The sequence below is a fragment of the Oncorhynchus kisutch genome, linkage group LG13 (assembly GCF_002021735.2).
Source record: "Oncorhynchus kisutch isolate 150728-3 linkage group LG13, Okis_V2, whole genome shotgun sequence".
In the NCBI taxonomy this organism is placed as follows: Eukaryota; Metazoa; Chordata; class Actinopteri; order Salmoniformes; family Salmonidae; genus Oncorhynchus; species Oncorhynchus kisutch.
The window spans coordinates 47,655,933-47,680,480 of record NC_034186.2 but is presented as its reverse complement, the minus strand read 5'-3'; the positions used below and the strand labels follow the sequence as shown (position 1 = coordinate 47,680,480).

General features: G+C 42.2%; 1 protein-coding gene across 2 annotated transcripts in view; it reads right to left on the bottom strand.

The window, feature by feature from the left end:
- The window catches only part of LOC109902254 (E3 ubiquitin-protein ligase RNF13-like), a 98,695-nt gene that overhangs the window by 10,223 nt on the left and 63,924 nt on the right, over window positions 1-24,548 (bottom strand). For both annotated transcript variants that reach the window (XM_020498463.2, XM_020498464.2), the window contains exons 5-8: window positions 23,818-23,905; window positions 22,493-22,583; window positions 21,632-21,737; window positions 19,118-19,211 (exon numbers count right to left, since the gene is read on the bottom strand). In XM_020498463.2, the coding sequence (XP_020354052.1) occupies window positions 19,118-19,211; window positions 21,632-21,737; window positions 22,493-22,583; window positions 23,818-23,905 (379 nt within the window). The remainder of the gene's footprint in view (window positions 1-19,117; window positions 19,212-21,631; window positions 21,738-22,492; window positions 22,584-23,817; window positions 23,906-24,548) is intronic.

Below are 24,548 nucleotides of genomic sequence, written 5' to 3'. Positions count from 1 at the left end.
AGTTGAGAACAAGTTCTCATTTACAATTGCGACCTGGCCAAGATAAAGCAAAGCAGTTCGACAGATAAAACGACACAGAGTTACACATGGAGTAAAAACAAACATACAGTCAATAATGCAGTATAAACAAGTCTATATACAATGTGAGCAAGAGAGGTGAGAAGGGAGGTAAAGGCAAAAAAAGGCCATGATGGCAAAGTAAATATAGCAACATAATAGCAAGTAAAATACTGGAATGGTAGTTTTGCAATGGAAGAATGTGCAAAGTAGAAATAAAAAAATAATGGGGTGCAAAGGAGCAAAATAAATAAATAAATAAAAATTAAATACAGTTGGGAAAGAGGTAGTTGTTTGGGCTAAATTATAGGTGGGCTATGTACAGGTGCAGTAATCTGTGAGCTGCTCTGACAGTTGGTGCTTAAAGCTAGTGAGGGAGATAAGTGTTTCCAGTTTCAGAGATTTTTGTAGTTCGTTCCAGTCCTTGGCAGCAGAGAACTGGAAGGAGAGGCGGCCAAAGAAAGAATTGGTCTTGGGGGTGACTAGAGAGATATACCTGCTGGAGCGTGTGCTACAGGTGGGAGATGCTATGGTGACCAGCGAGCTGAGATAAGGGGGGACTTTACCTAGCAGGGTCTTGTAGATGACATGGAGCCAGTGGGTTTGGCGACGAGTATGAAGCGAGGGCCAGCCAACGAGAGCGTACAGGTCGCAATGGTGGGTAGTATATGGGGCTTTGGTGATAAAACGGATTGCACTGTGATAGACTGCATCCAATTTGTTGAGTAGGGTATTGGAGGCTATTTTGTAAATGACATCGCCAAAGTCGAGGATTGGTAGGATGGTCAGTTTTACAAGGGTATGTTTGGCAGCATGAGTGAAGGATGCTTTGTTGCGAAATAGGAAGCCAATTCTAGATTTAACTTTGGATTGGAGATGTTTGATATGGGTCTGGAAGGAGAGTTTACAGTCTAACCAGACACCTAAGTATTTGTAGTTGTCCACGTATTCTAAGTCAGAGCCGTCCAGAGTAGTGATGTTGGACAGGCGGGTAGGTGCAGGTAGCGATCGGTTGAAGAGCATGCATTTAGTTTTACTTGTATTTAAGAGCAATTGGAGGCCACGGAAGGAGAGTTGTATGGCATTGAAGCTTGCCTGGAGGGTTGTTAACACAGTGTCCAAAGAAGGGCCGGAAGTATACAGAATGGTGTCGTCTGCGTAGAGGTGGATCAGGGACTCACCAGCAGCAAGAGCGACCTCATTGATGTATACAGAGAAGAGAGTCGGTCCAAGAATTGAACCCTGTGGCACCCCCATAGAGACTGCCAGAGGTCCGGACAGCAGACCCTCCGACTTGACACACTGAACTCTATCAGAGAAGTAGTTGGTGAACCAGGCGAGGCAATCATTTGAGAAACCAAGGCTGTCGAGTCTGCCGATGAGGATATGGTGATTGACAGAGTCGAAAGCCTTGGCCAGATCAATGAATACGGCTGCACAGTAATGTTTCTTATCGATGGCGGTTAAGATATCGTTTAGGACCTTGAGCGTGGCTGAGGTGCACCCATGACCAGCTCTGAAACCAGATTGCATAGCAGAGAAGGTATGGTGAGATTCGAAATGGTCGGTAATCTGTTTGTTGACTTGGCTTTCGAAGACCTTAGAAAGGCACGGTAGGATAGATATAGGTCTGTAGCAGTTTGGGTCAAGAGTGTCCCCCCCTTTGAAGAGGGGGATGACCGCAGCTGCTTTCCAATCTTTGGGAATCTCAGACGACACGAAAGAGAGGTTGAACAGGCTAGTAATAGGGGTGGCAACAATTTCGGCAGATAATTTTAGAAAGAAAGGGTCCAGATAGTCTAGCCCGGCTGATTTGTAGGGGTCCAGATTTTGCAGCTCTTTCAGAACATCAGCTGAATGGATTTGGGAGAAGGAGAAATGGGGAAGGCTTGGGCGAGTTGCTGTTGGGGGTGCAGTGCTGTTGTCCGGGGTAGGAGTAGCCAGGTGGAAAGCATGGCCAGCCGTAGAAAAATGCTTATTGAAATTCTCAATTATGGTGGATTTATCAGTGGTGACAGTGTTTCCTATCTTCAGTGCAGTGGGCAGCTGGGAGGAGGTGTTCTTATTCTCCATGGACTTTACAGTGTCCCAGAACTTTTTTGAGTTAGAATACACGCTTTATTCACGCCACCAGAGATATAATTGCATCAGCACACACTGCACTCCTCTGGGATTAGCCTAGAGTTGTGACGAGTCCATAAAACCAAGCCTGGAATGACAGGGAAAACAACTAAAAGGCCTAGTGCGCTAACACTACAATGTGATACCATTAGATTAGCATTAGCATCGCTAACACTGCTGATAATAACACAACTAACCTACAGCCAGAGGACATAGAGGCCAGTGTATAGAGAAGTTGCTTCTAATTGTCTGTGACTTGTAGGCACTTCTGGGAGATGATGCGATTAAACCATTGTGGCGCATGGTTCTCATCTTCGTGTAACATTTTTCAGTGGGCACAGACTGGTTCCAATCCAAAGCCCTTAGTGACTTGCCTTCTCTTTCAATTGTCCACGCACATATGTAGACAAGCACACACAGTGCCAGTGAAGACCAGGCATCCACTTACTGTAGGTTCAGTTAAAAACCAGACTCAGCATCAGGTTTAGCTGAGGATGGTGACTAAGGGCACCATTCCCACACACACACACTGACCCCTGGTTACGGGCACCCTGCCCAAACACAGCCCGCGGGAGAATAGACAAGTGGAAGAGAGTGAGGTCATGGAGAAAGAGAAGCAGCAGACAGAAGCACTCAGCTTTGCCTTGCTGCGGTCACACAGTGGTGTTAGAGACAGATAAAAATACCCTGGGCTGGAGAACGTGAGCTCTGAGTTCTGCATAAAAGGTATAAAAAGAGGTCCGTTCGTGTTGGCACACTAAACAATTAGCGCAGAACGAGTCCAACGAGTGATCTAAAAGGTGGCTCCGTGATTCACGTTTGTCATCGCCCACTCCATGTAGAGAGATGTATGGGACGGCTGCAAGACTCGGCCTCGGACGAGTGTGTATCTGGGATGGCATTCCATCCCGGAACACAGCACTGTCAGCCTAGCTATCCAGCTACCTCACCTTCCATGTTGAAATGGCGCCAAGCTGGCAAACTCGCTCCAGCCTATTAGGATCAACTAACAAGGTTTGGTATACTCCCCCTCAGGCCTAACAGGCCAATCAAAAAGCAAGGAAACGCTCAGATCATTGCTTTAAATGATAAATTGTCCAATCTCGGTCATTGACTACACTTTCTAGCCTTACCTACCAGTACTTATTCACTCTCCATAAGACGGTGAGGTACAGGCCTTCCGGACTCCCCACAGGCCTATTCTACGCAATGCAAGCAGAGATCCGGTGTGCAGGGCTTAAAGGGTGATTAGGTAGAGCTTTGGTGTCCCCGCTTGGTATCGCCAAACAGTCTGACAGAGCCATCATCCTGACCAACCTGCCCTCTAAATACACCTCTGCTGTCTTCAACCAGGATCTCAGCAATCACTGCCTCATTGCCTGCGTCCGTATTGGATCCGCTGTCAAACGACCACCCCTCATCACTGTCAAACGCTCCCTAAAACACGTCAGCGAGCAGGCCTTTCTAATCGACCTGGCCCGGGTATCCTGGATAGCTGATGTTCTGAAAGAGCTGCAAAATCTGGACCCCGACAAATCAGCTGGGCTAGACAATCTGGACCCTTTCTTTCTAAAAATGATCTGCCATAATTGTTGCAACCCCTATTACTAGCCTGTTCAACCTCCCTTTCGTATCGTCTGAGATCTCTAAAGATTGGAAAGCTGCCGCGGTCATCCCCCTCTTCAAAGGGGGAGACACTCTAGACCTATATCTATCCTACCCTGCCTTTCTAAAATCTTCGAAAGCCAAGTTAAGAAACAGATCACTGACCATTTCGAATCCCACAATACCTTCTCCGATATGCAATCTGGTTTCAGAGCTGGTCATGGGTGCACCTCAGCCACGCTATTGGTCCTAAATGATATCATAACCACCATCGATAAAATACAACACTGTGCAGCTGTCTTCATCAACCTGGCCAAGGCTTTTTTTTCCCTTTGACTCCCTGGCCAAGGCTTTTAATCACTGCATTCTTATTGGCAGACTCAACAGCCTTGGTTTCTCAAATGACTGCCTCGCCTGGTTCACCAACTACTTCTCAGATAGAGTTCCGCGTGTCAAATCGGAGGGCCTGTTGTCCGGACCTCTGGCAGTCTCTATGGTGGTGCCACAGGGCTCAATTCTCGGGCCGACTCTTTTCTCTGTATCCATCAATGATGTCTCTCTTGCTACTGGTGATTCTCTGATCCACCATTCTGTATACTTCTGGCCCCAGACGAGCTTCAATGCCATACAATACTACTGTTCTTAAAAGCAAGTAAAACTAAATGCATGCTCTTCAACCGATCGCTGCCCTCACATGCCCGTCTAGCATCACTGCTCTGGACGGTTCTGACTTAGAATATGTGGACAACTACAAACACCTAGGTGTCTGGTTAGACTGTAAACTCTCCTTCCAGACTCACATTAAGCATCTCCAATCCAAAATTAAATCTAAAATCGTCTCCCTATTTCACCACAAAGCATCCTTCACCCATGCTGCCAAACATATCCTAGTAAAACTGACTATCTTACCGATCCTTAACTTCGGCGATGTCATTTACAAAATAGCCTCCAACACTCTACTCAGCAAACAGGATGTAGTCTATCACAGTGCCATCCGCTTTGTCACCAAAGCCCCATATACTACCCACCACTGCGACCTGTATGCTCTCGTTGGCTGGTCTTCGCTTCATATTCATCGCCAAACCCACTGGCTCCAGGTCATCTATAAGTCTTTGCTTAGTAAAGCGCCGCCTTATCTCAGCTCACTGGTCACCATAGCAGCACCTACCCGTAGCACGCGCTCCAGCAGGTATATTTCACTGGTCAATGCCACTGTCAGCCAGAGAAATATGCTGAGAAGGATTATCACCACAGCAAGCAACGTACTTGGAGTCAGACAGGCCTGGATGAGATCTTTAAGGTCAGGGCCCTCTGTAAGGATCACAAAATCATTTTAGATCCAAGCCACCCCCTGTACCCGGACTTTGAACTACTCCCCTCTGGACGCAGGTATAGGGCACCCCTCAGCAGGAAAAACAGAACTAGACAATAATTTGTGCCAGGTTTGATATCCCTTCTAAATAGCTCGGGCTCATGTTCCTATCGACTCAGTAAGGCCAGCAGGCTAGTCTTTAAAAATATATATATATATTGGTATGTAACTGTTATGAAAGTTGTAGTGTCAATTTTGTTTTGTATTTAAATGCCACTTTAAACGTGTACATGACACTGCAACAACATTTCCCCATGGGGACAATAAAGTAAGTAACTCCTCATTGGCCGCCTTTCCTTCCAGTTATCTGTTGCCAATGACTGGAACGAATTGCAAAAAAAATCACTGAAGCTGGAGTCTTAGATCTCCCTCACTAACTTCAAGCATCAGCTGTCAGAGCAGCTTACTGATCATTGCATCTGTAAATAGCCCACCCAACTACCTTATCCCCATATTGTTATTTATTTTTATGCTCCTTTGCTTCCCAGTATCTCTACTTGCACATTCATCTTCTGCACATCTATCCCTCCAGTGTTTAATTGCTAAATTGTAATTATTTTGCCAATATGGCCTATTTATTGCCTTACCTCCTTAATCTTACGACATCTGCACACACTGTATATAGATTTTTCTATTGTGTTATTGGCTGTACGTTTGTTTATCCCATGTGTAACTCTGTGCTGGTTAAATAAAGGTTAAATAAAAATAAATAAAAAGAGCAAGCAGGAACACAGAGGGATGGAGTTACGTTGCAGCCTTTTCTACAATGGATCAAATATTTTTCCCCTCATCAATCTACACACAATCCCCCTTACCGACAAAGCAAAAACAGGTTTATATAATTTCAATGCAAATTTATAACAAATAAAAAACTTAAATATCACATTTACATAAGTATTCAGACCCTTTACTCAGTACTTTGTTTAAGCACCGTTGGCAGCGATTACAGCCTTGAGTCTTCTTGGGTATGACGAGCTTGGCACACCTGTCTGGCACACCTGTAGTTGGTGAGTTTCTCCCATTCTTCTCTGGAGATCCTCTCAAGCTCTGTCAGGTTGAATGGGGAGTGTCGCTGCACAGCTATTTTCAGGTCTCTCCAGAGATGTTCGATCGGGTTCAAGTCCGGGCTCTGGCTGGGCCACTCAAGGACATTCAGAGACTTGTCCCGAAGCCACTCGTGCATTGTCTTGGCTGTGTGCTTAGAGTTGTTGTCCTGATGGAAGGTAAACCTTCGCCCCATTCTGAGGTCCTGAACGCTCTGGTAAGGGTTGTTATCAAGGATCTCTCTGTACTTTGCTACGTTCATCTTTCCCTTGATCCTGACTAGTCTTGCAGTCCCTGCCGCTGAAAAACATCCCCACAGCATGATGCTGCCACCACCATGCTTAACCGTAGGGAAGATGCCAGGTTTCCTCCAGATGTGACGCTTGGCATTCGGGCCAAAGAGTTGAGTCTTGGTTTCATCAGACCAGAGAATCTTGTTTCTCATGATCTGAGAGTCCTTTAGGTGCATTTTGGCAAACTCCAAGCGGGCTGTTATGTACCTTTTACTGAGGAGTGGCTTCTGTCTGGCCACTCTACCATAAAGGCCTGATTGGTGGAGTGCTACAGAGATGGTTGTCCTTCTGGAAGGTTCTTCCATCTCCACAGAGGAACTCCGGAGCTCTGTCAGTGTGACCATCTGGTTCTTGGTTACCCCCCTGACCACGGCTGTCCAGTTTGGCCGGACAGCCAGCTCTAGGAAGAGTCTTGGAGGTTCCAAATGAATTCCATTTTAGAATGATGGAGGTCACTATGTTCTTTGGGATCTTCAATGCGGCAGACCTTTTTTGGTACCCTTCCCTAGATCTGTGCCTCGACATAATCCTGTCTCGGAGCTCTACGGACAATTCCTTCGACCTCATGGCTTGGTTTTTGCTCTGACATGCACTGTCAACTGTGAGACCTTATATAGACAGGTGTGTGCCTTTCCAAATCATGTCCAGTCAATTAAATTTACCACAGCTGGACTCCAATCAAGTTGTAGAAACATCTCAAGGATGATCAATGGAAACAGGATGCACTTGAGCTCAATTTCGAGTCTAATAGCAAAGGGTCTGAATACTTATGTAAATAAGGTATGTTTTAAGTTAATACATTTGCAAAATTGTCTAAAACCCTGTTTTCACTTCGTCATTATGGGGTATTGTGTGTAGATTGATGAGGGAAGAAAACAATGTAAAGAATTTTAGAATAAGGCTGTGGCAAAAGGGAATTCTTTCCGAATGCACTGTATATCAAACATTTTTCAAATGTACTTAAAGATCCATTATTAGCATGTTTTAACCACTCCTATAAAATGGTACTATCAGTATCTCAGCAAGAAGGTCTGATTTCACCATTACTGAAACAGGACCCATGTGCTAAGTATGAAGATCCAGTCCAACTAAAAAACTGGAGGCCCCTTTACACTTCAGTGTTGTGATGCAAAATCCTAGCAAAATGCATAGCACATAGAATTAAAAAGGTGTTGTTGGAGATAATTCATCCTGATCAGACAGGTTTTTTACATGGATGATACATTGGAGATAATAAGACAAGTACTTGAAACAATAGAACACCATGAAAAATTTAGAAACCAGAGCTGTGTTCGAATACCCATACTGACATTCAGACCGTTTCGCACACTGGACGCTCGAGCGGAGGAGTAGGGTTGATTTACAGTAGGGCTGCCTTACAATGGCAGTCAAGCACCGAAGCTAATGTTGGCTAGCATGCTAACTACTTCCAGACACAAATGAGACCACTCTGACCATTTTACTCACCCTAGCAGAGCTGGTTAGGCAGTTTTCATGTTATCCAGAGCGTTGGTGACTGTAACTGTGCCGCTGAATTGTGGGGTTTTTCTAACGTTTACTGGCACCAGCCATATTCAACAGGTTAAATTAAATGAATTATTCTGCGCTCTGGTACACTCAGAGAGTGCTTTGAAATCGGAGTATATAGCCAGAGCGAATTTACAAAAGCACCAGCATGTACAGTGAGAACGCACAACGACTATACAATTTAGCTAAGCTCGGAATGACGGGAATAATCAAGTCAATAAACATTTGGTAGTTAGTAGGATAGCCTATAGTTAATATACTGGCAAATTGGATGTATAAGTAGCCAACTAACGTTAGGTAGCTAGCTAACATACCGGTACATACTGTTGTAATGATATGCTATGCGGTTCATAAGGACAGCGTAGCTAACAAATTGTCAGCCAACATAACATGTAAGTTAACTTATTTGAAAAGTCATTACTTTATTACATTGCTCAACATTTTCTAAACATTTGTCATAATTATTAAAGCAATTAATTTCTATTTGGACTTCGGCTGCATATTTTCCGCCATTTTCTTCAAATCTGAAAAAGATGAAGCCATGCCCATTTCCTGAAGAATTGCATTGTACTAAGTACGGAAAGAGTGTCCTCTGCGTGTATACTTCATATTTTGTTAAATTTAGTACGACATCTGGAACTTTTGGCATACTAACTATATCATACTATGACCAAAAAGCATGCTATATACTCAATTTACGCCACAAATAGTACGGTTAGTATGAGGATTCGAACACAGCTCAGGTCTGGTATTCATAGTAGATTTTGAAAAGGCAAGAATTTATATATTCAGGGATGCAAACTAGTCACCTTTCGGCGAAATTCATCGTTTTGAATCCAAAATAGGTGACCTACGTGATTCGTGTAGATCCGACGAGAAAAGTTTGGGCGGGGAGACTACTGGCTGTATGCGAACTAGTGATGTGCATTTGGAGCAATACTGGCTGTATCCAAGGCTCAGCCAAATCGTTCAGATAACAGAATGCAGCATGAGACTGAAGAGAGAAGAGAATGGCTTGTTACAGCATCAGCGCGTCCCCTGAACGATATCGAAGAGACAGGTGATAAGCCTGACCACGGAAACGGGGGTGAGCTAGCTAACGTTACAACATCAGATGAGCTAACGTTAGTAACCTAACCAATTCGTTATAATATTAACTGGTAACGTTATACGACTCCTTGCCATTCCTCAAGTTTTCACTTTACAGTATGTGGTTAACTTTCAGAATGAGAGAATTAGGTGAAAATGAGACGTTGCTTGTTAAACAAGTGGAGCTGGAGCTGGGCCTGGCTTAAGCTGGATGCCACTAGGTGAAAGGAACACCACACACTTTCCCTCTTTATCACTTTTTCAATACAGTGGATACAAAAGGGTTACGTTAGGTGTACTCGCTGCATGAAAGAGCAATTATGCCAACAAAGGGTATCATGCTCTGCTGGCACATTGTAGAACAGATGTCCACAGGCAGAAAGTGTACAATGCAGTGTAGCCCAAAGATATTGCTTTTGGTGTGTTGAATTTGACAGTAACAAGTGTGTGAGTGAGAGGGGATTATTACATTTTTTACTCAATAAAACGTTATTTTTGCACACATGTAGCCTTGTACACTTGATCAATGTCTACTATAGTGGCCACTATAATAATTATATTTCTACTTAAGATATTTTTTTCCCAAGTGCAATATTTAGATGTGTGTGGTAACAAGTGTTCTATTATAAAGGTTGTCATGGCTAACTGCAATATTAGTGTATTGTTTTTTTCTCTAGGCTTGAGTGTCATTTAGTAAAGCCTAGGCAACAAATAACAATTGGACTGCTTTCTTTACATTTGTTTAGCTGTGAGTTAGGTTCACATTAACCACTTTTTATTTTACAGACAGAGACTGACCATTTATATCAAATTCTTTGTTTAATTAGTTAAAACCTGCTTTTCCCCTTGGAGGGATTTTTATTTTTACATGTTTCTGTGCAAAAAAAATATACCACCTTTTTTGGCCCTCGCCAGTTTTCACCCCTGTATATAAATGTCTGGAATTTTTTATTTAGGAGAATCTCTTACACAATGGCTTAACGTTATGTATAGTAACCCCAGGTGTAAAATAATAAATAATGTCTACTTCTCAGAAAGTAATAAACTGTCAAGAGGAGTAAAACAAGGTTGTCCACTGTCGGCGTATCTATTTATTATGGCCATCGGAATGTTAGCTATTAAAATCAGATCCAACAATAATATAGAGGGGCTAGAAATCCAGGGCTTAAAAACCAAGGTGTCATAGTACGCTGATGACTGAAGTTTCCTCTTAAATCTGCAATATTGATCCGTGATCAGCCTTATAGATGATCTGGATCATTTTTCTTACCTCAGCCAAATAGATTTCAACTCAGTTTTTCACAATTCCTGACATTTAATCCTAGTAAAAATTCCCTGTTTTAGGTCAGTTAGGATCACCACTTTATTTTAAGAATGTGAAATGTCAGAATAATAGTAGAGAGAATTATTTATTTCAGCTTTTATTTCTTTCATCACATTCCCAGAAGTTCACATACACTCAATTAGCATTTGGTAGCATTGCCTTTAAATTGTTTAACTTGGGTCAAACGTTTTGGGTAGCCTTCCACAAGCTTCCCACAATAAGTTGGGTGAATTTTGGCCCATTCCTCCTGACAGAGCTGGTGTAACCGAGTCAGGCTTGTAGGCCTCCTTGCTCGCACACGCTTTTTCAGTTCTGCCCACAAATGTTCTATACGATTGAGGTCAGGGCTTTGTGATGGCAACTCCAATACCTTGACTTTGTTGTCCTTAAGCCATTTTGCCACAACTTTGGAAGTATGCTTGGGGTCAATGTCCATTTGGAAGACCAATTTGCGACCAAGCTTTAACTTGGTGACATTTAACTGATGTCTTGAGATGTTGCTTCAATATATCCACATCATTTTACTACCTCATGATGCCATCTATTTCGTGAAGTGCACCAGACCCTCCTGCAGCAAAGCACCCCCACAACATGATGCCCCTCCCGTGCTTCACGGTTGGGATGGTGTTCTTCGGCTTGCAAGCCTCCCCCTATTTCCTCCAAACATAACGATGGTCATTATGGCCAAACAGTTCCAATTTTGTTTCATCAGACCAGAGGACATTTCTCCAAAAAGTACGATCTTTGTCCCCATGTGCAAACCGTAGTCTGGCTGTTTTTAATGGCGGTTTTGGAGCAGTGGCTTCTTCCTTGCTGAGCGGCCTTTCAGGTTATGTCGATTATAGGACTCGTTTTGCTGTCAATATAGATACTTTTGTACCTGTTTCCTCCAGCATCTTCACAAGGTCCTTTGCTGTTGTTCTGGGATTGATTTGCACTTTTCGCACCAAAGTACGTTTATCTCTAGGAGACAGAACATGTCTCCTTCCTGAAGGACCACAACATTCTGGTGGAAGAACAAAATGTTTTTTTTGTAAATCCAGAGCCTGTATAGATCATAGCTTCTCAGTCTGTACAATAATTAGAAATAGATTACATGAAGAGAAGCCTACTTTTACATGTTTCATTGATTTCCAGAAACCTTTTGATTTTGTAAATAGGGATCTTTTAGCCTATAGTTTGTTAAAGACAGGTGTTGATGGGACATTTTATCAAGCAATCCAGTCTCTTTACAAAGTACCAATTGCTTGTGTGCGTGTTAATGAATATCGTACAGATTGGTTTCCCACACCCTCGGGTGTTCAACAAGGAGCTGCCTTATCACCAACTTTGTTTGCTTTGTTTATAAATTATTTGGCAAAATCAATTAAACAGTTAAATATTGGAGTAAGATATGATGATGAAATGCCAAGTATCCTTTTAAATGCTGATAATATTATTTTGATAGCAGAAACTGAACAAGACCTGCAGAACATGTTACTATGCGCAGTCAATTGGTGTAAAAGATGGAGACTCATGATTAACCAGACAAAAACACAGAATGCATTTTAGAAAACCAGCTACTAAGAAGTGTTTTGCAGTTTTGTTGAAGACATTCTTGAGTTTACTAGCATTTATAAATATTTGGTTATTTTAATTGATGAAGATATTACCTTTCTATATGCAACATTTGCCCTGGCCGGGGGGATATTGGTTATGCTACGTATTCCAAACTGTGTCAGACATGCGTGTGTCCTGTTTTGTACTATTCAGCAAGAGTGTGGGGTGCCATTAGGTGTCTTAAAAACGAACATGTCCATAGCAGAGCAGTACGTTACTTTTTAGGTGTACACAAGTTTGCACCTGCTCTTGCAATAACTGGGGCTGGGAACCCTGTGAGGTGAGATGGAAGGCGTGTATGGTGAGACTTTGGAATAGACTGTGGGATATGCCAACTGCCATGAATAGCTAGTCAAGTTTTTCAATGGGATCTATCCATAGGGGGATCCTGGGCAACTGAAATGTCTGACCTTTTTCAACAGTCTAACTGTGAACATCTGTATGAAAACCAAATTAAGGGAGACATAGATATGATTAAAAAACAACTGTTGATGCAATATGACAAAAAATGGGTGGAGGAGATGAATCATAAACCCAAATTGAGAACCTTTTGTTTGATTAAGGGTGAGTTTTTGTGTGAGAGATATATTATGTATTACCTATCTAAAAACCATAGATTGTTATGTGCACAGGTAAGATCAGGGATATTGCCTCTGCGTATTGAAACAGGGCGGTACTGTGGTGAAGTAGAATTATGTAATTATTGTGACCTCGAAGAAATAGAGAATGAAACTCATTTGATCCTCTATTGCCCTTTCTATCATGATATCTGCTTGCTCTTGTTCCAGAAAGCCCACCAGATATACCCTGGCATTATGTGGCTGAGTGATGAGGAGAAATTGAAATGGTTTTTTTTGTCCATTGTGTATTTCCGTTTCGCAGAATATTTAGATAAAGCCTGGAATAAAGGAAAAAGGGCTACCTATAATTAAATTGTAAAAATATTTAGCGTCGATGTGGTTAATGGTGTTTGTGTATATAGATTGTGTATAGGCTTGTCTACCATATGAATCTTCTCTTAGTGTCAGACTGGGTTCAAGTGACGTCCGTCCGTCCGTCCGTCCTTCTGTCTGTCTGTCTGTCTGTCTGTCTGTCTGTCTGTCTGTACAGTGAGGCAAAAAAGTATTTAGTCAGCCACCAATTGTGCAAGTTCTCCCACTTAAAAAGATGAGGCCTGTAATTTTTTGTGGAAAATAAGTATTTGGTCAATAACAAAAGTTTATCTTAATACTTACATACCCTTTGTTGGCAATGACAGAGGTCAAACGTTTTCTGTAAGTCTTCACAAGGTTTTCACACACTGTTGCTGGTATTTTGGTCCATTCCTCCATGCAGATCTCCTCTAGAGCAGTGATGTTTTGGGGCTGTTGCTGGGCAACATGGACTTTCAACTACCTCCAAAGATTTTCTATGGGGTTGAGATCTGGAGACTGGTTAGGCCACTCCAGGACCTTGAAATGCTTCTTACGAAGCCACTCCTTCTTTGCCCGGGCGGTGTGTTTGGGATCATTGTCATGCTGAAAGACCCAGCCACGTTTCATCTTCAATGCCCTTGCTGATGGAAGGAGGTTTTCACTCAAAATCTCACGATACATGGCCCCATTCATTCTTTCCTTTACACGGATCAGTCGTCCTTGTCCCTTTGCAGAAAAACAGCCCCAAAGCATGGTGTTTCCACCCCCATGCTTCACAGTAGGTATGGTGTTCTTTGGATGCAACTCAGCATTCTTTGTCCTCCAAACACGACGAGTTCAGTTTTTACCAAAAAGTTATCTTTTGGTTTCATCTGACCATATGACATTCTCCCAATCTTCTTCTGGATTATCCAAATGCTCTCTGGCAAACTTCAGACGGGCCTGGACATGTACTGGCTTAAGCAGGGGGACACGTCTGGCACTGCAGGATTTGAGTCCCTGGCGGCGTAGTGTGTTACTGATGGTAGGCTTTGTTACTTTGGTCCCAGCTCTCTGCAGGTCATTCACTAGGTCCCCCCGTGTGGTTCTGGGATTTTTGCTCACCTTGTGATCATTTTGACCCCACGGGGTGAGATCTTGCGTAAGCCCCAGATCGAGGGAGATTATCAGTGGTCTTGTATGTCTTCCATTTCCTAATAATTGCTCCCACAGCTGATTTCTTCAAACCAAGCTGCTTACCTATTGCAGGTTCAGTCTTCCCAGCCTGGTGCAGGTCTACAATTTTGTTTCTGGTGTCCTTTGACAGCTCTTTGGTCTTGGCCATAGTGGAGTTTGGAGTGTGACTGTTTGAGGTTGTGGACAGGAGTCTTTTATACTGATAACAAGTTCAAACAGGTGCCATTAATACAGGTAACATGTGGAGGACAGAGGAGCCTCTTAAAGAAGAAGTTACAGGTCTGTGAGAGCCAGAAATCTCGCTTGTTTGTTGGTGACCAAATACTTATTTTCCACCATAATTTGCAAATAAATTCATTAAAAATCCTACAATGTGATTTTCTGGATTTTTTAGTTGAAGTGTACCTATGATGAAAATTACAGGCCTCTCTCATCTTTTTAAGTGGGAGAACTTGCACAATTGGTGGCTGACTAAATACTTTTTTGCCCCACTGTATGTACAGTGCCTTGCGAAAGTATTCGGCCCCCTTGAACTTTGCGACCTTTTGCCACATTTCAGGCATCAAACATAAATATATAAAACTGTATTTTGTTTTGAAGAATCAACAACAAGTGGGACACAATCATGAAGTGGAACGACATTTATTGGATATTTCAAACTTTTTTAACAAATCAAAAACTGAAAAATTGGGCGTGCAAAATTATTCAGCCCCTTTACTTTCAGTGCAGCAAACTCTCTCCAGAAGTTCAGTGAGGATCTCTGAATGATCCAATGTTGACCTAAATGACTAATGATGATAAATACAATCCACCTGTGTGTAATCAAGTCTCCGTATAAATGCACCTGCACTGTGATAGTCTCAGAGGTCCGTTAAAAGCGCAGAGAGCATCATGAAGAACAAGGAACACACCAGGCAGGTCCGAGATACTGTTGTGAAGAAGTTTAAAGCCGGATTTGGATACAAAAAGATTTCCCAAGCTTTAAACATCCCAAGGAGCACTGTGCAAGCGATAATATTGAAATGGAAGGAGTATCAGACCACTGCAAATCTACCAAGACTTGGCCGTCCCTCTAAACTTTCAGCTCATACAAGGAGAAGACTGATCAGAGATGTAGCCAAGAGGCCCATGATCACTCTGGATGAACTGCAGAGATCTACAGCTGAGGTGGGAGACTCTGTCCATAGGACAACAATCAGTCATATATTGCACAAATCTGGCCTTTATGGAAGAGTGGCAAGAAGAAAGCCATTTCTTAAAGATATCCATAAAAAGTGTAGTTTAATGTTTGCCACAAGCCACCTGGGAGACACACCAAACATGTGGAAGAAGGTGCTCTGGTCAGATGAAACCAAAATTGAACTTTTTGGCAACAATGCAAAACGATATGTTTGTCGTAAAAGCAACACAGCTCATCACCCTGAACACACCATCCCCACTGTCAAACATGGTGGTGGCAGCATCATGGTTTGGGCCTGCTTTTCTTCAGCAGGGACAGGGAAGATGGTTAAAATTGATGGGAAGATGGATGGAGCCAAATACAGGACCATTCTGGAAGAAAACCTGATGGAGTCTGCAAAAGACCTGAGACTGGGACAGAGATTTGTCTTCCAACAAGACAATGATCCAAAACATAAAGCAAAATCTACAATGGAATGGTTCAAAAATAAACATATCCAGGTGTTAGAATGGCCAAGTCAAAGTCCAGACCTGAATCCAATCGAGAATCTGTGGAAAGAACTGAAAACTGCTGTTCACAAATGCTCTCCATCCAACCTCACTAAGCCCAAGCTGTTTTGCAAGGAGGAATGGGAAAAAAATTCGGTCTCTCGATGTGCAAAACTGATAGAGACATACCCCAAGCGACTTACAGCTGTAATCGCAGCAAAAGGTGGCGCTACAAAGTATTGACTTAAGGGGGCTGAATAATTTAGCACGCCCAATTTTTCAGTTTTTGATTTGTTAAAAAAGTTTGAAATATCCAATAAATGTCGTTCCACTTCATGATTGTGTCCCACTTGTTGTTGATTCTTCACAAAAAAATACAGTTTTATGTCTTAAGCCTGAAATGTGGCAAAAGGTCGCAAAGTTCAAGGGGGCCGAATACTTTCGCAAGGCACTGTATGTATACTATTTTACTGCTCTAGGGATGTAATTATTGTTTGGATAACCTTATTTACTATTATGTATTGATTTATTTTTTCACTCTTTATGTGATGCGCAATGCAGAGAACGCCGGAAGAAGAATGATCATTTAATTACCATAGTGAATTATTGTAATGTTTGTTTATGTGTCAATTAATCCCATAAGGGATGGGTTGCCAATTGGCGATTTGACACAAAAATAAAATGTCATGAAATTCATTCATTAAACAGGTGTGCCTTGTTCATTTGTGGAATTTCTTTCCTTCTTAATGCGTTTGAGCCAATCAGTTGTGTTGTGACAAGGTAGGGACCAAGTCCATATTGTGGCAAGAACAGCTCAAATAAGCAAAGAGAAACAGTAGTCCATCATTACTTGAAGACATGAAGGTCAGTCAATCTGGAAAATTTCAAGAACTTTTAAAGTTTATTCAAGTGCAGTCGCAAAAACTGCACTGGGATGACACTGGCTCTCATGAGGACCACCACAGGAAAGGAAGAACCAGAGTTACGTCTGCTGAAGAGGATAAGTTCAGAGGAGTAACCAGCTTCAGTAATTGCAGCCCAAATAAATGCTTCACAGAGTTCAAGTAACAGACACATCTCAACATCAACTGTTCAGAGGAGACTGCGTGAATCAGGCCTTCATGGTTAAATTGCTGCAAAGAAATCCCTACTAACACCAATAAGAAAAAGAGACTTGCTTGGGTAAAGAAACACGGTGGAAATCTGTCCTTTAGTCTGATGAGTCCAAATTTGAGATTTTTGGTTCCAACCGCTGTATCTTTGTGAGACACAGAGTAGGTGAACGGATGATATGCGCATGTGTGGTTCCCACCGTGAAGCATGGAGGAGGATATGTGATGGTGTGGGTGTGCTTTGCTGGTGACACTGTCTGTGATTTATTTTCAATTCAAGGCACACTTAACCAACATAGCTACCACAGCATTCTGCAGCAATACGCCATCCCATCTGGTTTGCGCTTAGTGGGGCTATCATTTGTTTTTCAACAAGACAATGACCCAACACACCTCCAAGCTGTGTAAGGGCTATTTGACCAAGAAGGAGAGTGATGGAGTGCTGCATCAGATGGCCTCCACAATCACCCGACATCAAACAAATTGAGATGGTTTGGGATGAATTGGACTGCAGAGTGAAGTAAAAGCAGACAACAAGTGCTCAGTATATGTGGGAAATCCTTCAAGACTGTTGGAAAAGCATTTCAGGTGAAGCTGGTTGAGAGAATGCCAAGAGAGTGCAAAGCTGTCATCAAGACAAAAGGTGGCTACTTTGAAGAATCTAAAATATATTTTGATGTAGTTACTTTTTTAGTTACTACATGATTCCATATGTGTTATTTCATAGTTGTGAAGCCTTCACTATTATTCTTCAATGTAGAAAATAGTAAAAATAAAGAAAAACCCTTGAATAAGTAGGTGTGTCCAAACTTTTGACTGGTACAGTATGTGTTTGGATATAATCTATCCGAATGTGATGCATGTCAAGTAACTATACTCATGCCATGTAACTACTGTGAAGAAAAGTGAGAAGTGCCATGTATGTAAAATGTGTGTTTAGAATGTACATGTAACAAAAAAAGAAAAAGCTGTAAAAACAACGTTTATTTTTGTCCTCAGGGAGATGCTGCCTTCTTAGACTGCAAAAAAGCCACTGATTTTATATTACAGGAGGCTGTAGTGGTTGGGCCAATAATAATAAAAAAATATTTTAACTGCAGCTGATGGAACCATTCCCTGAATTTATGAACTCCCTCTAATGCCTGTGGAAACTGTCAGTCAGACAAGGGTTGTCGCACAGCCACTCACACACACCGTCTCACACAACCACATAGGGAGCTACTTAATATGCATCACCTAGATTCTGTCAAGATCTCCTCAGTGTCCCCTGCACAGCCGATTTTTGAACAAGGGGCTTCCTACCCCAAACCAAGCCTCTAAACTCCTTCCAAGTGTGAATACAGCCAACATTCTACTCAGGACTGACATGTGACCAGGTGCAGATGTCAGAAAAACAGTATTTGCAATGCAAAAGCAGGGCTATAAAACCTCCTGAGCTGGGAGGAACACAAAATGGAGAAACCCTCTTCAAGTCCATGACTTCCAATTAAGGAGTTTCAAATCTACCTCCCTCGAGGTAAACAGAATATGTATTTATATAGGGCCTTCTCATATCTGAGATAACGGCATTCTTAATCTGGGGAGCAGGCTCTGTGGAAAATCAAGCTGTATTCATCTCATTAGCTCATGGCAAGAAGCGCTGGAGCAGATTGAGGTGTCATAACCCGTTCAAAATGTCACCCGCATTGTGGCCCAGTCGTATGACACAAGGCATAGCGTGGCTAGACCGGTGGAGATATACGGTCAGTTTGGAGTTCTCATCTAGGTCGAGGGTTAGGGTGAGCGTTTAGGGTCAACTGTTCATTGAGGACAAAGGTCGATAGATCTGTGAGTGAGTCATAATACCATTCTAAATGATCTCATACAAGGGTAAGTGTGCCTTCCGATCATATAGCCAGGTTACAATCTTTGTGTTGTTGACACATAGTCGGGCAAACAAACTGACACAAAACCATTTTTAGACTCTTTGTTGACAAATTCCAATATACACAGATACTCCCTCAACTTGAACCCGTGTTGAAGCAACCAGCTTTGACAGTAATCCATACATTCACACTAAGTGAGGAAAACATACGGGGATACCTTACATCCCCGAACGACATTACTAAAAGATCAGTGTTGTCAATGCTTACGAACCAAACACAAAACTATTGGCCCATCTCACTTCTCAATGCTGATGTCAAGATAGCTTTGTTGATAGCTATATCCCTCCCTACCTTTATTGTACTTGTGAATGGGAAGTTTCTTCAGCTGGTCCTTGCGCAGACGGCTTCTCCGAGCCCTGTGTCTGCTCTGGACAAACTTGGTGATCTGAGCGAGAAGGGAAAAGTCAAGTAAGTTGGGGAGTTGTGAGTCACTTAACCTTACCCGAAAATCCTGATGAATACCCCAACAGTTTTTTTTGAACCGGGCAACGCTCTTGTACTTCAACCATGCACCCTCTTTCCAAAAGTCTGACGTCACCATTTCATTGATAGTTATTTCCAAAATAAGTATTCTCTGCAGTTAAAAAATACCTCAACCAGTACTCAAAATAATTGTAGGGCATTTAAAATAATTACATTTATCACGTTCTTGTGTCAATTCTTTGGGAAGTGGGATGATTTGGGTAACTGAGACTGCTTTTTAACTAATCAGACAAATCTAATGAGCAAGTTATCTGTTATTTGTTGCCTAGTTAAATAAAAAATAAAATAATGTAATAATGTTTTGTTGTTGTAGCAGGCTTGATGATATCATCTTCATACACACGGGAAACTGTTGAGCGTGAAAAACCCAGCAGCGTTGCAGTTCTTGACACAAACAAGTGCACCTGGCACCTACTACCATACCCCGTTCAAAGGCATATACAGTGCATTCGGAAAGTATTCAGACCCCTTGACTTTTTACGATACAACCTTATTCTAAAGTTGATCAAATAAAACCTTTTCCTCATCAATCTACACACAATACCCCATAATGACAAAGCAAAAACAGGTTTTTAGACATTTTTGCAAATGTATTAAAAATAAATAACGGAAATATCACATTTACATAAGTATTCAGACCCTTTACTCAGTACTTTGTTGAAGCACCTTTGGCAGCGATTACAGCCTCAAGTCTTCTTGGGTATGACGCTACAAAGCTTGGCACACCTGTATTTGGGGAGTTTCTCCAATTCTCTGCAGATACTCTCAAGCTCTGTCAGGTTAGATTCAAGTTCAGGCTCTGGTTGGGCCACTCAAGGATATTCAGAGACTTGTCCCGAAGCCACTCCTGCTTTGGGGCTCCTGAGTGGTGCAGCAGTCTAAGGCACATGCATTCGATTCCAGGCTGTATCACAACCAGCCGTGATTGGGAGTCCCATAGAGTAGCGCACAATTGGCCCTGTGTCGTCCGGGTTAGGATTTGGCCGGGGTAGTAAATAAGAATTTGTTCTTAACTGACTTGCCTAGTTAAATAAAGGTAGAATAAAATAAAAAACAGTCTTGACTGTGTGCTTAGGGTCGTTGTCCTGTTTGAACCTTCGCCCCAGTCTGAGTCCCTGAGGTTTTCATCAAGGATCTCTCTGTACTTTGCTCCGTTTATCCTTCCCTCGATCCTGACTAGTCTCCCAGTCCCTGCCGCTGAAAAACATCCCCACAGTATGATGCTGCCACCACCATGCTTCACCGTAAGGATGGTGCCATGTTTACTCCAGACTTGGCATTCAGGCCAAAGAGTTCAATCTTGGTTTCATCAGACCAGAGAATCTTGTTTCTCATGGTCTGAGAGTCCTTTAGGTGCATTTTGGCAAAGTCCAAGCGGGCTGTCATTTGCCTTTTACTGAGGAGTGGCTTCCGCCTGGCCACTCTACCATAAAGGCCTGATTGGTGGAATGCTGCAGAGATGGTTACTCAGTTTGGCCGGATGGCCAGCTCTCGGAAGAGTCTTGGTGGCTCCAAACTTCTTCCATTTAAGAATGATGGAGGCCACTGTGTTCTTGGAGACCTTCAATGCTGCAAATATATTTTGGTAACCTTCCCCAGATCTGTACTTTGACACAATCCTGTCTTGGAGCGCCACGGACAATTCCTTCGACCTCATGGCTTGGTTTTTGCTCTGACATGCACTGTGAACTGCAGGACCTTATGTAGACAGGTGTGTGCCTTTCCAAATCATGTCCAATCAATTGAATTTACCACAGGTGGACAACAATCAAGTTATAGAAACATCTCAAGGATGATCAATGGAAATAGGATGCACCTAAGATCAATGTGAGTGTCATAGCAAGGGTCTGAATACTTCTGTAAATAAGGTATGTCTTTTAATTTTTTATACATTTGTAAAAATTAAAAATAAAATGTTTTTCACTTTGTCATTATGGGGTATTGATGAGATTAGTTTTTTTAGAATACGGCTGTAACGTAACAAAATGTGGAAAAAGTCAAGGGGTCCGAATACTTTCCGAATGCTTTGTAAATCTTTTGTCTTGACCATTCATCCTCTGAATGGAACTCATGCACAATTCATGTCTCCATTGTCTCAGGGCTTGAAAATCATTATTTAGTCTGTCTGTCTCCCCTTTATCTACACTGATTGAAGTGGACTTAACAAGGGACAATAATAAGGGATCATAGCTTTCACATTGATTTACGTGGTCAGTCTATTTCATGGAAAGAGCCGATGGTCTTAATGTTTTTTATTCTCAGTGTACATGAATGAATGAATAAACTTTATTGACATGTTGAGAAGATAGTGCATTTGTCTACCATGAAAACGACGATGAGGATGAGGCAGATTCCCACGATGATGAGGAAGGGGATCAGGTAGTATTCCAGAGGCAGGCTGAAGTCCGGCATGAGGACCACATGACCCCTGAAAAACAACAACAGCGCCATTATGGAGATTTAATTAAGTGTTTATGACTGACAATTAGATACACTCCAATAGTGACCTACAAGGAGTCCTTACGATTGGAGCGTGTCGACATGGCCCATCATCTATAGCATGTCACATGAGGCGACTCGTTTTCATTTTACACCTCATGACGTCCTGTCACAGAAACGCCCTCCCATCTGACTAATGTAATTTCACACAGTGAAATAATGGATAAGACGTTTCTATAATAACATTTTGTGAAGAACATTGCAATATTTCCAGGCAATTGACTGGAAATATACTATTTTGGTATGTCTGCATGCCAGGACAAAAGAGGTAGTAACCCGAATGAATGTATGATTGATATCAGAGCAAAGAAAGAGGTCTATTACTGACAGCATGGTGGGAAGAAAAAACAGTCATTCCCTGATTATCCACTGTTCTCTGCATAGCTCTGGGAATGTGATGACAGCATGAGGCAGATCTGCTTTACGATGCCAGCACGTCAATTGAGGCCATTATGACAGAGTAATGTAGCACAAAGAGAAAAATATCATTTTACGTCGTCTTTCCAACGCATTCATAGAATTAAAAAAAATATATATATATATATATTTTTAAATAACGCTGACAGAATTATTTGGACAGGATTCTTAGACAGTATGGATAGAGCACGCCAGTTTGGATGTCTCCGGCTTGAATTAGCCTTGATGTTGATAGACATGGAAATTAGATCTTGGTCCGCGACTCACCCCTTGTCATATGCGTAGTCCTTTTTCAGGGAGTCGGCAGTCTCTTCGCTCACAAACACTGATGGAATGTCAATCTGCTTCAAAATATCCACTAAAAGGGAAAAGAGAAGGAAAATATATTTATACATGAGGTGGCCACATATTGATGCCCATCATAAAATAAAATCTAAACCATCATGAAATAACAACACGTTCGAAGGAAGAAATTAAGATTCGATTCACTTAATAGAAAGTCACTTTTAATAGAAAGAACGGTATGTTTGTCGAGGCACTACAGTAAAACATCTGGCATTTCTGAAATCCTTTATTTAGACAGACCATAACTATGGCGAACCACAGATCTTTAAAGCTGTTAGATGGGGTAATTTCCAGGGTCTATGGGACCCTCTGAGAATGAAACGGACTGGCATAGGGAATTTGGGGCAAATGCCTGGTGGGCTGATCCATCTTTAGGCCAATGGGTATTTTTTTATTTTTATAATGAGTATGTTAAGAAATTTTATCATAATTTTTTGGGGCAGAATTACCATTTTGGCTAATGGGCTGCTGTTACCATTCAGACACAAGCCCAAAGTAGTTTAGTAGAACGGACAATTCGCCCCTGGTGCGCTGATTTATGATTCCAGTCTGCCCCTGCGTTGAGGCTGATGCCCACTTGTGCCACCATCTTATATATGATTCTGCTCATGCCCGACTGTGGGCATATTGTGGGTATATTACTAGTTAGTAGGGCCCACAGAACCCCAGTGACATAAATCTCTTGGATGGCTGATAAGTTAACAAATGGCTCTCTGACCAACGTCAAGAACTCAATCAAGAACCCATCCAAATGGATGATCCGTCCTAGGCAATTACCAGCATGAGGTGCTGTCTTGATTGTTCATGATACATAGTCATACACCCCAGAGCAAGAGGCGGGAGACAAGCGACAAACTATGTGAAGAGTAACCTGTTGAGAAAAGAGAAACTGCACAGATATCCCTCCTCCCAAAAACTTAATTTGATGGTAAATAGGGCACTGTGAATTTCCAGGCCGATCGAGCCGTTTGGACAGGGTTGAACTGTTTAGCGACGTACTGAAAACCAGAGCACCACATTCCTCCACAACGACATTAAGAGTCGGAATTGGCGCTATGGCTGCAGTATCTCTAAGTCTCAGCGAGTCCGAAAGGTCCTCTAGGCTCAGGTTTTGGGAATCAAAGCTGTATTGACCTCGAATGAGGAGACACATGAACAGACAACTGTGTGCAGTGCTGCTGCACGTTTGTGTTTGTGTTTGTGTGTGCAGTGCAGAAGAGAAGGATTGGAAGAGGGGGGAAACTTACGATCATTGGATCCCATGCTGATTAAGTCATCAGAGTCCACGTTGTGAACAATCGCCGCCTTGTACCCGGCCTTCTGGGCGTTAAGGACCTGCGGGAGACAAAACCTTTGTGTTCATTGTGTATGTGTGTGGTTCCTATGGATCAGTGTGTGTTCAGCCAGCCCATCCCACCCAAATATCTAAGTATCTTTATACTGTATCCATTCTGTGACAGCTATTTCCGTAACTATTTTGTAACTGACATTACTTCAGGACAGGGAGTGTGTGGTTCAGTTGAATATTTGTCAATGTCCATGCATTTGTATACTATGTGCGTATAATGATAATGACATGCTACATGGACACACCACCACATGAAGGCGAACAAGGCAAGAATTTGCATAGCATGTAATGTAGCTTAACACACAGCATTCTGAAAGAAATCAATGGCTAAAATAACTTATTTGACATCGTAGCTTGTATGTAATCAGTGGTGACCCATCATTCAGGGCAGGTGGGGCAGAGCAGAGGCCAACCTGTTTAGTTAAATTATAAAGTGTTATTCTTGCATTAATTCGTGTCAAATATCAGTTCAGCATACAATGTAAAAAAAAATAAAGCAGCATACAAACTTGGTCTATTTCTTGAGTAAGGCAGCTCCAAAATGCATTGATTTCAGCCTAGCTCAGTGCTTTCTGTGGTGGAGGAGCAGCCAGCAAAAGCACAGAGCATAGGCGTTGTTAATCTTATCTG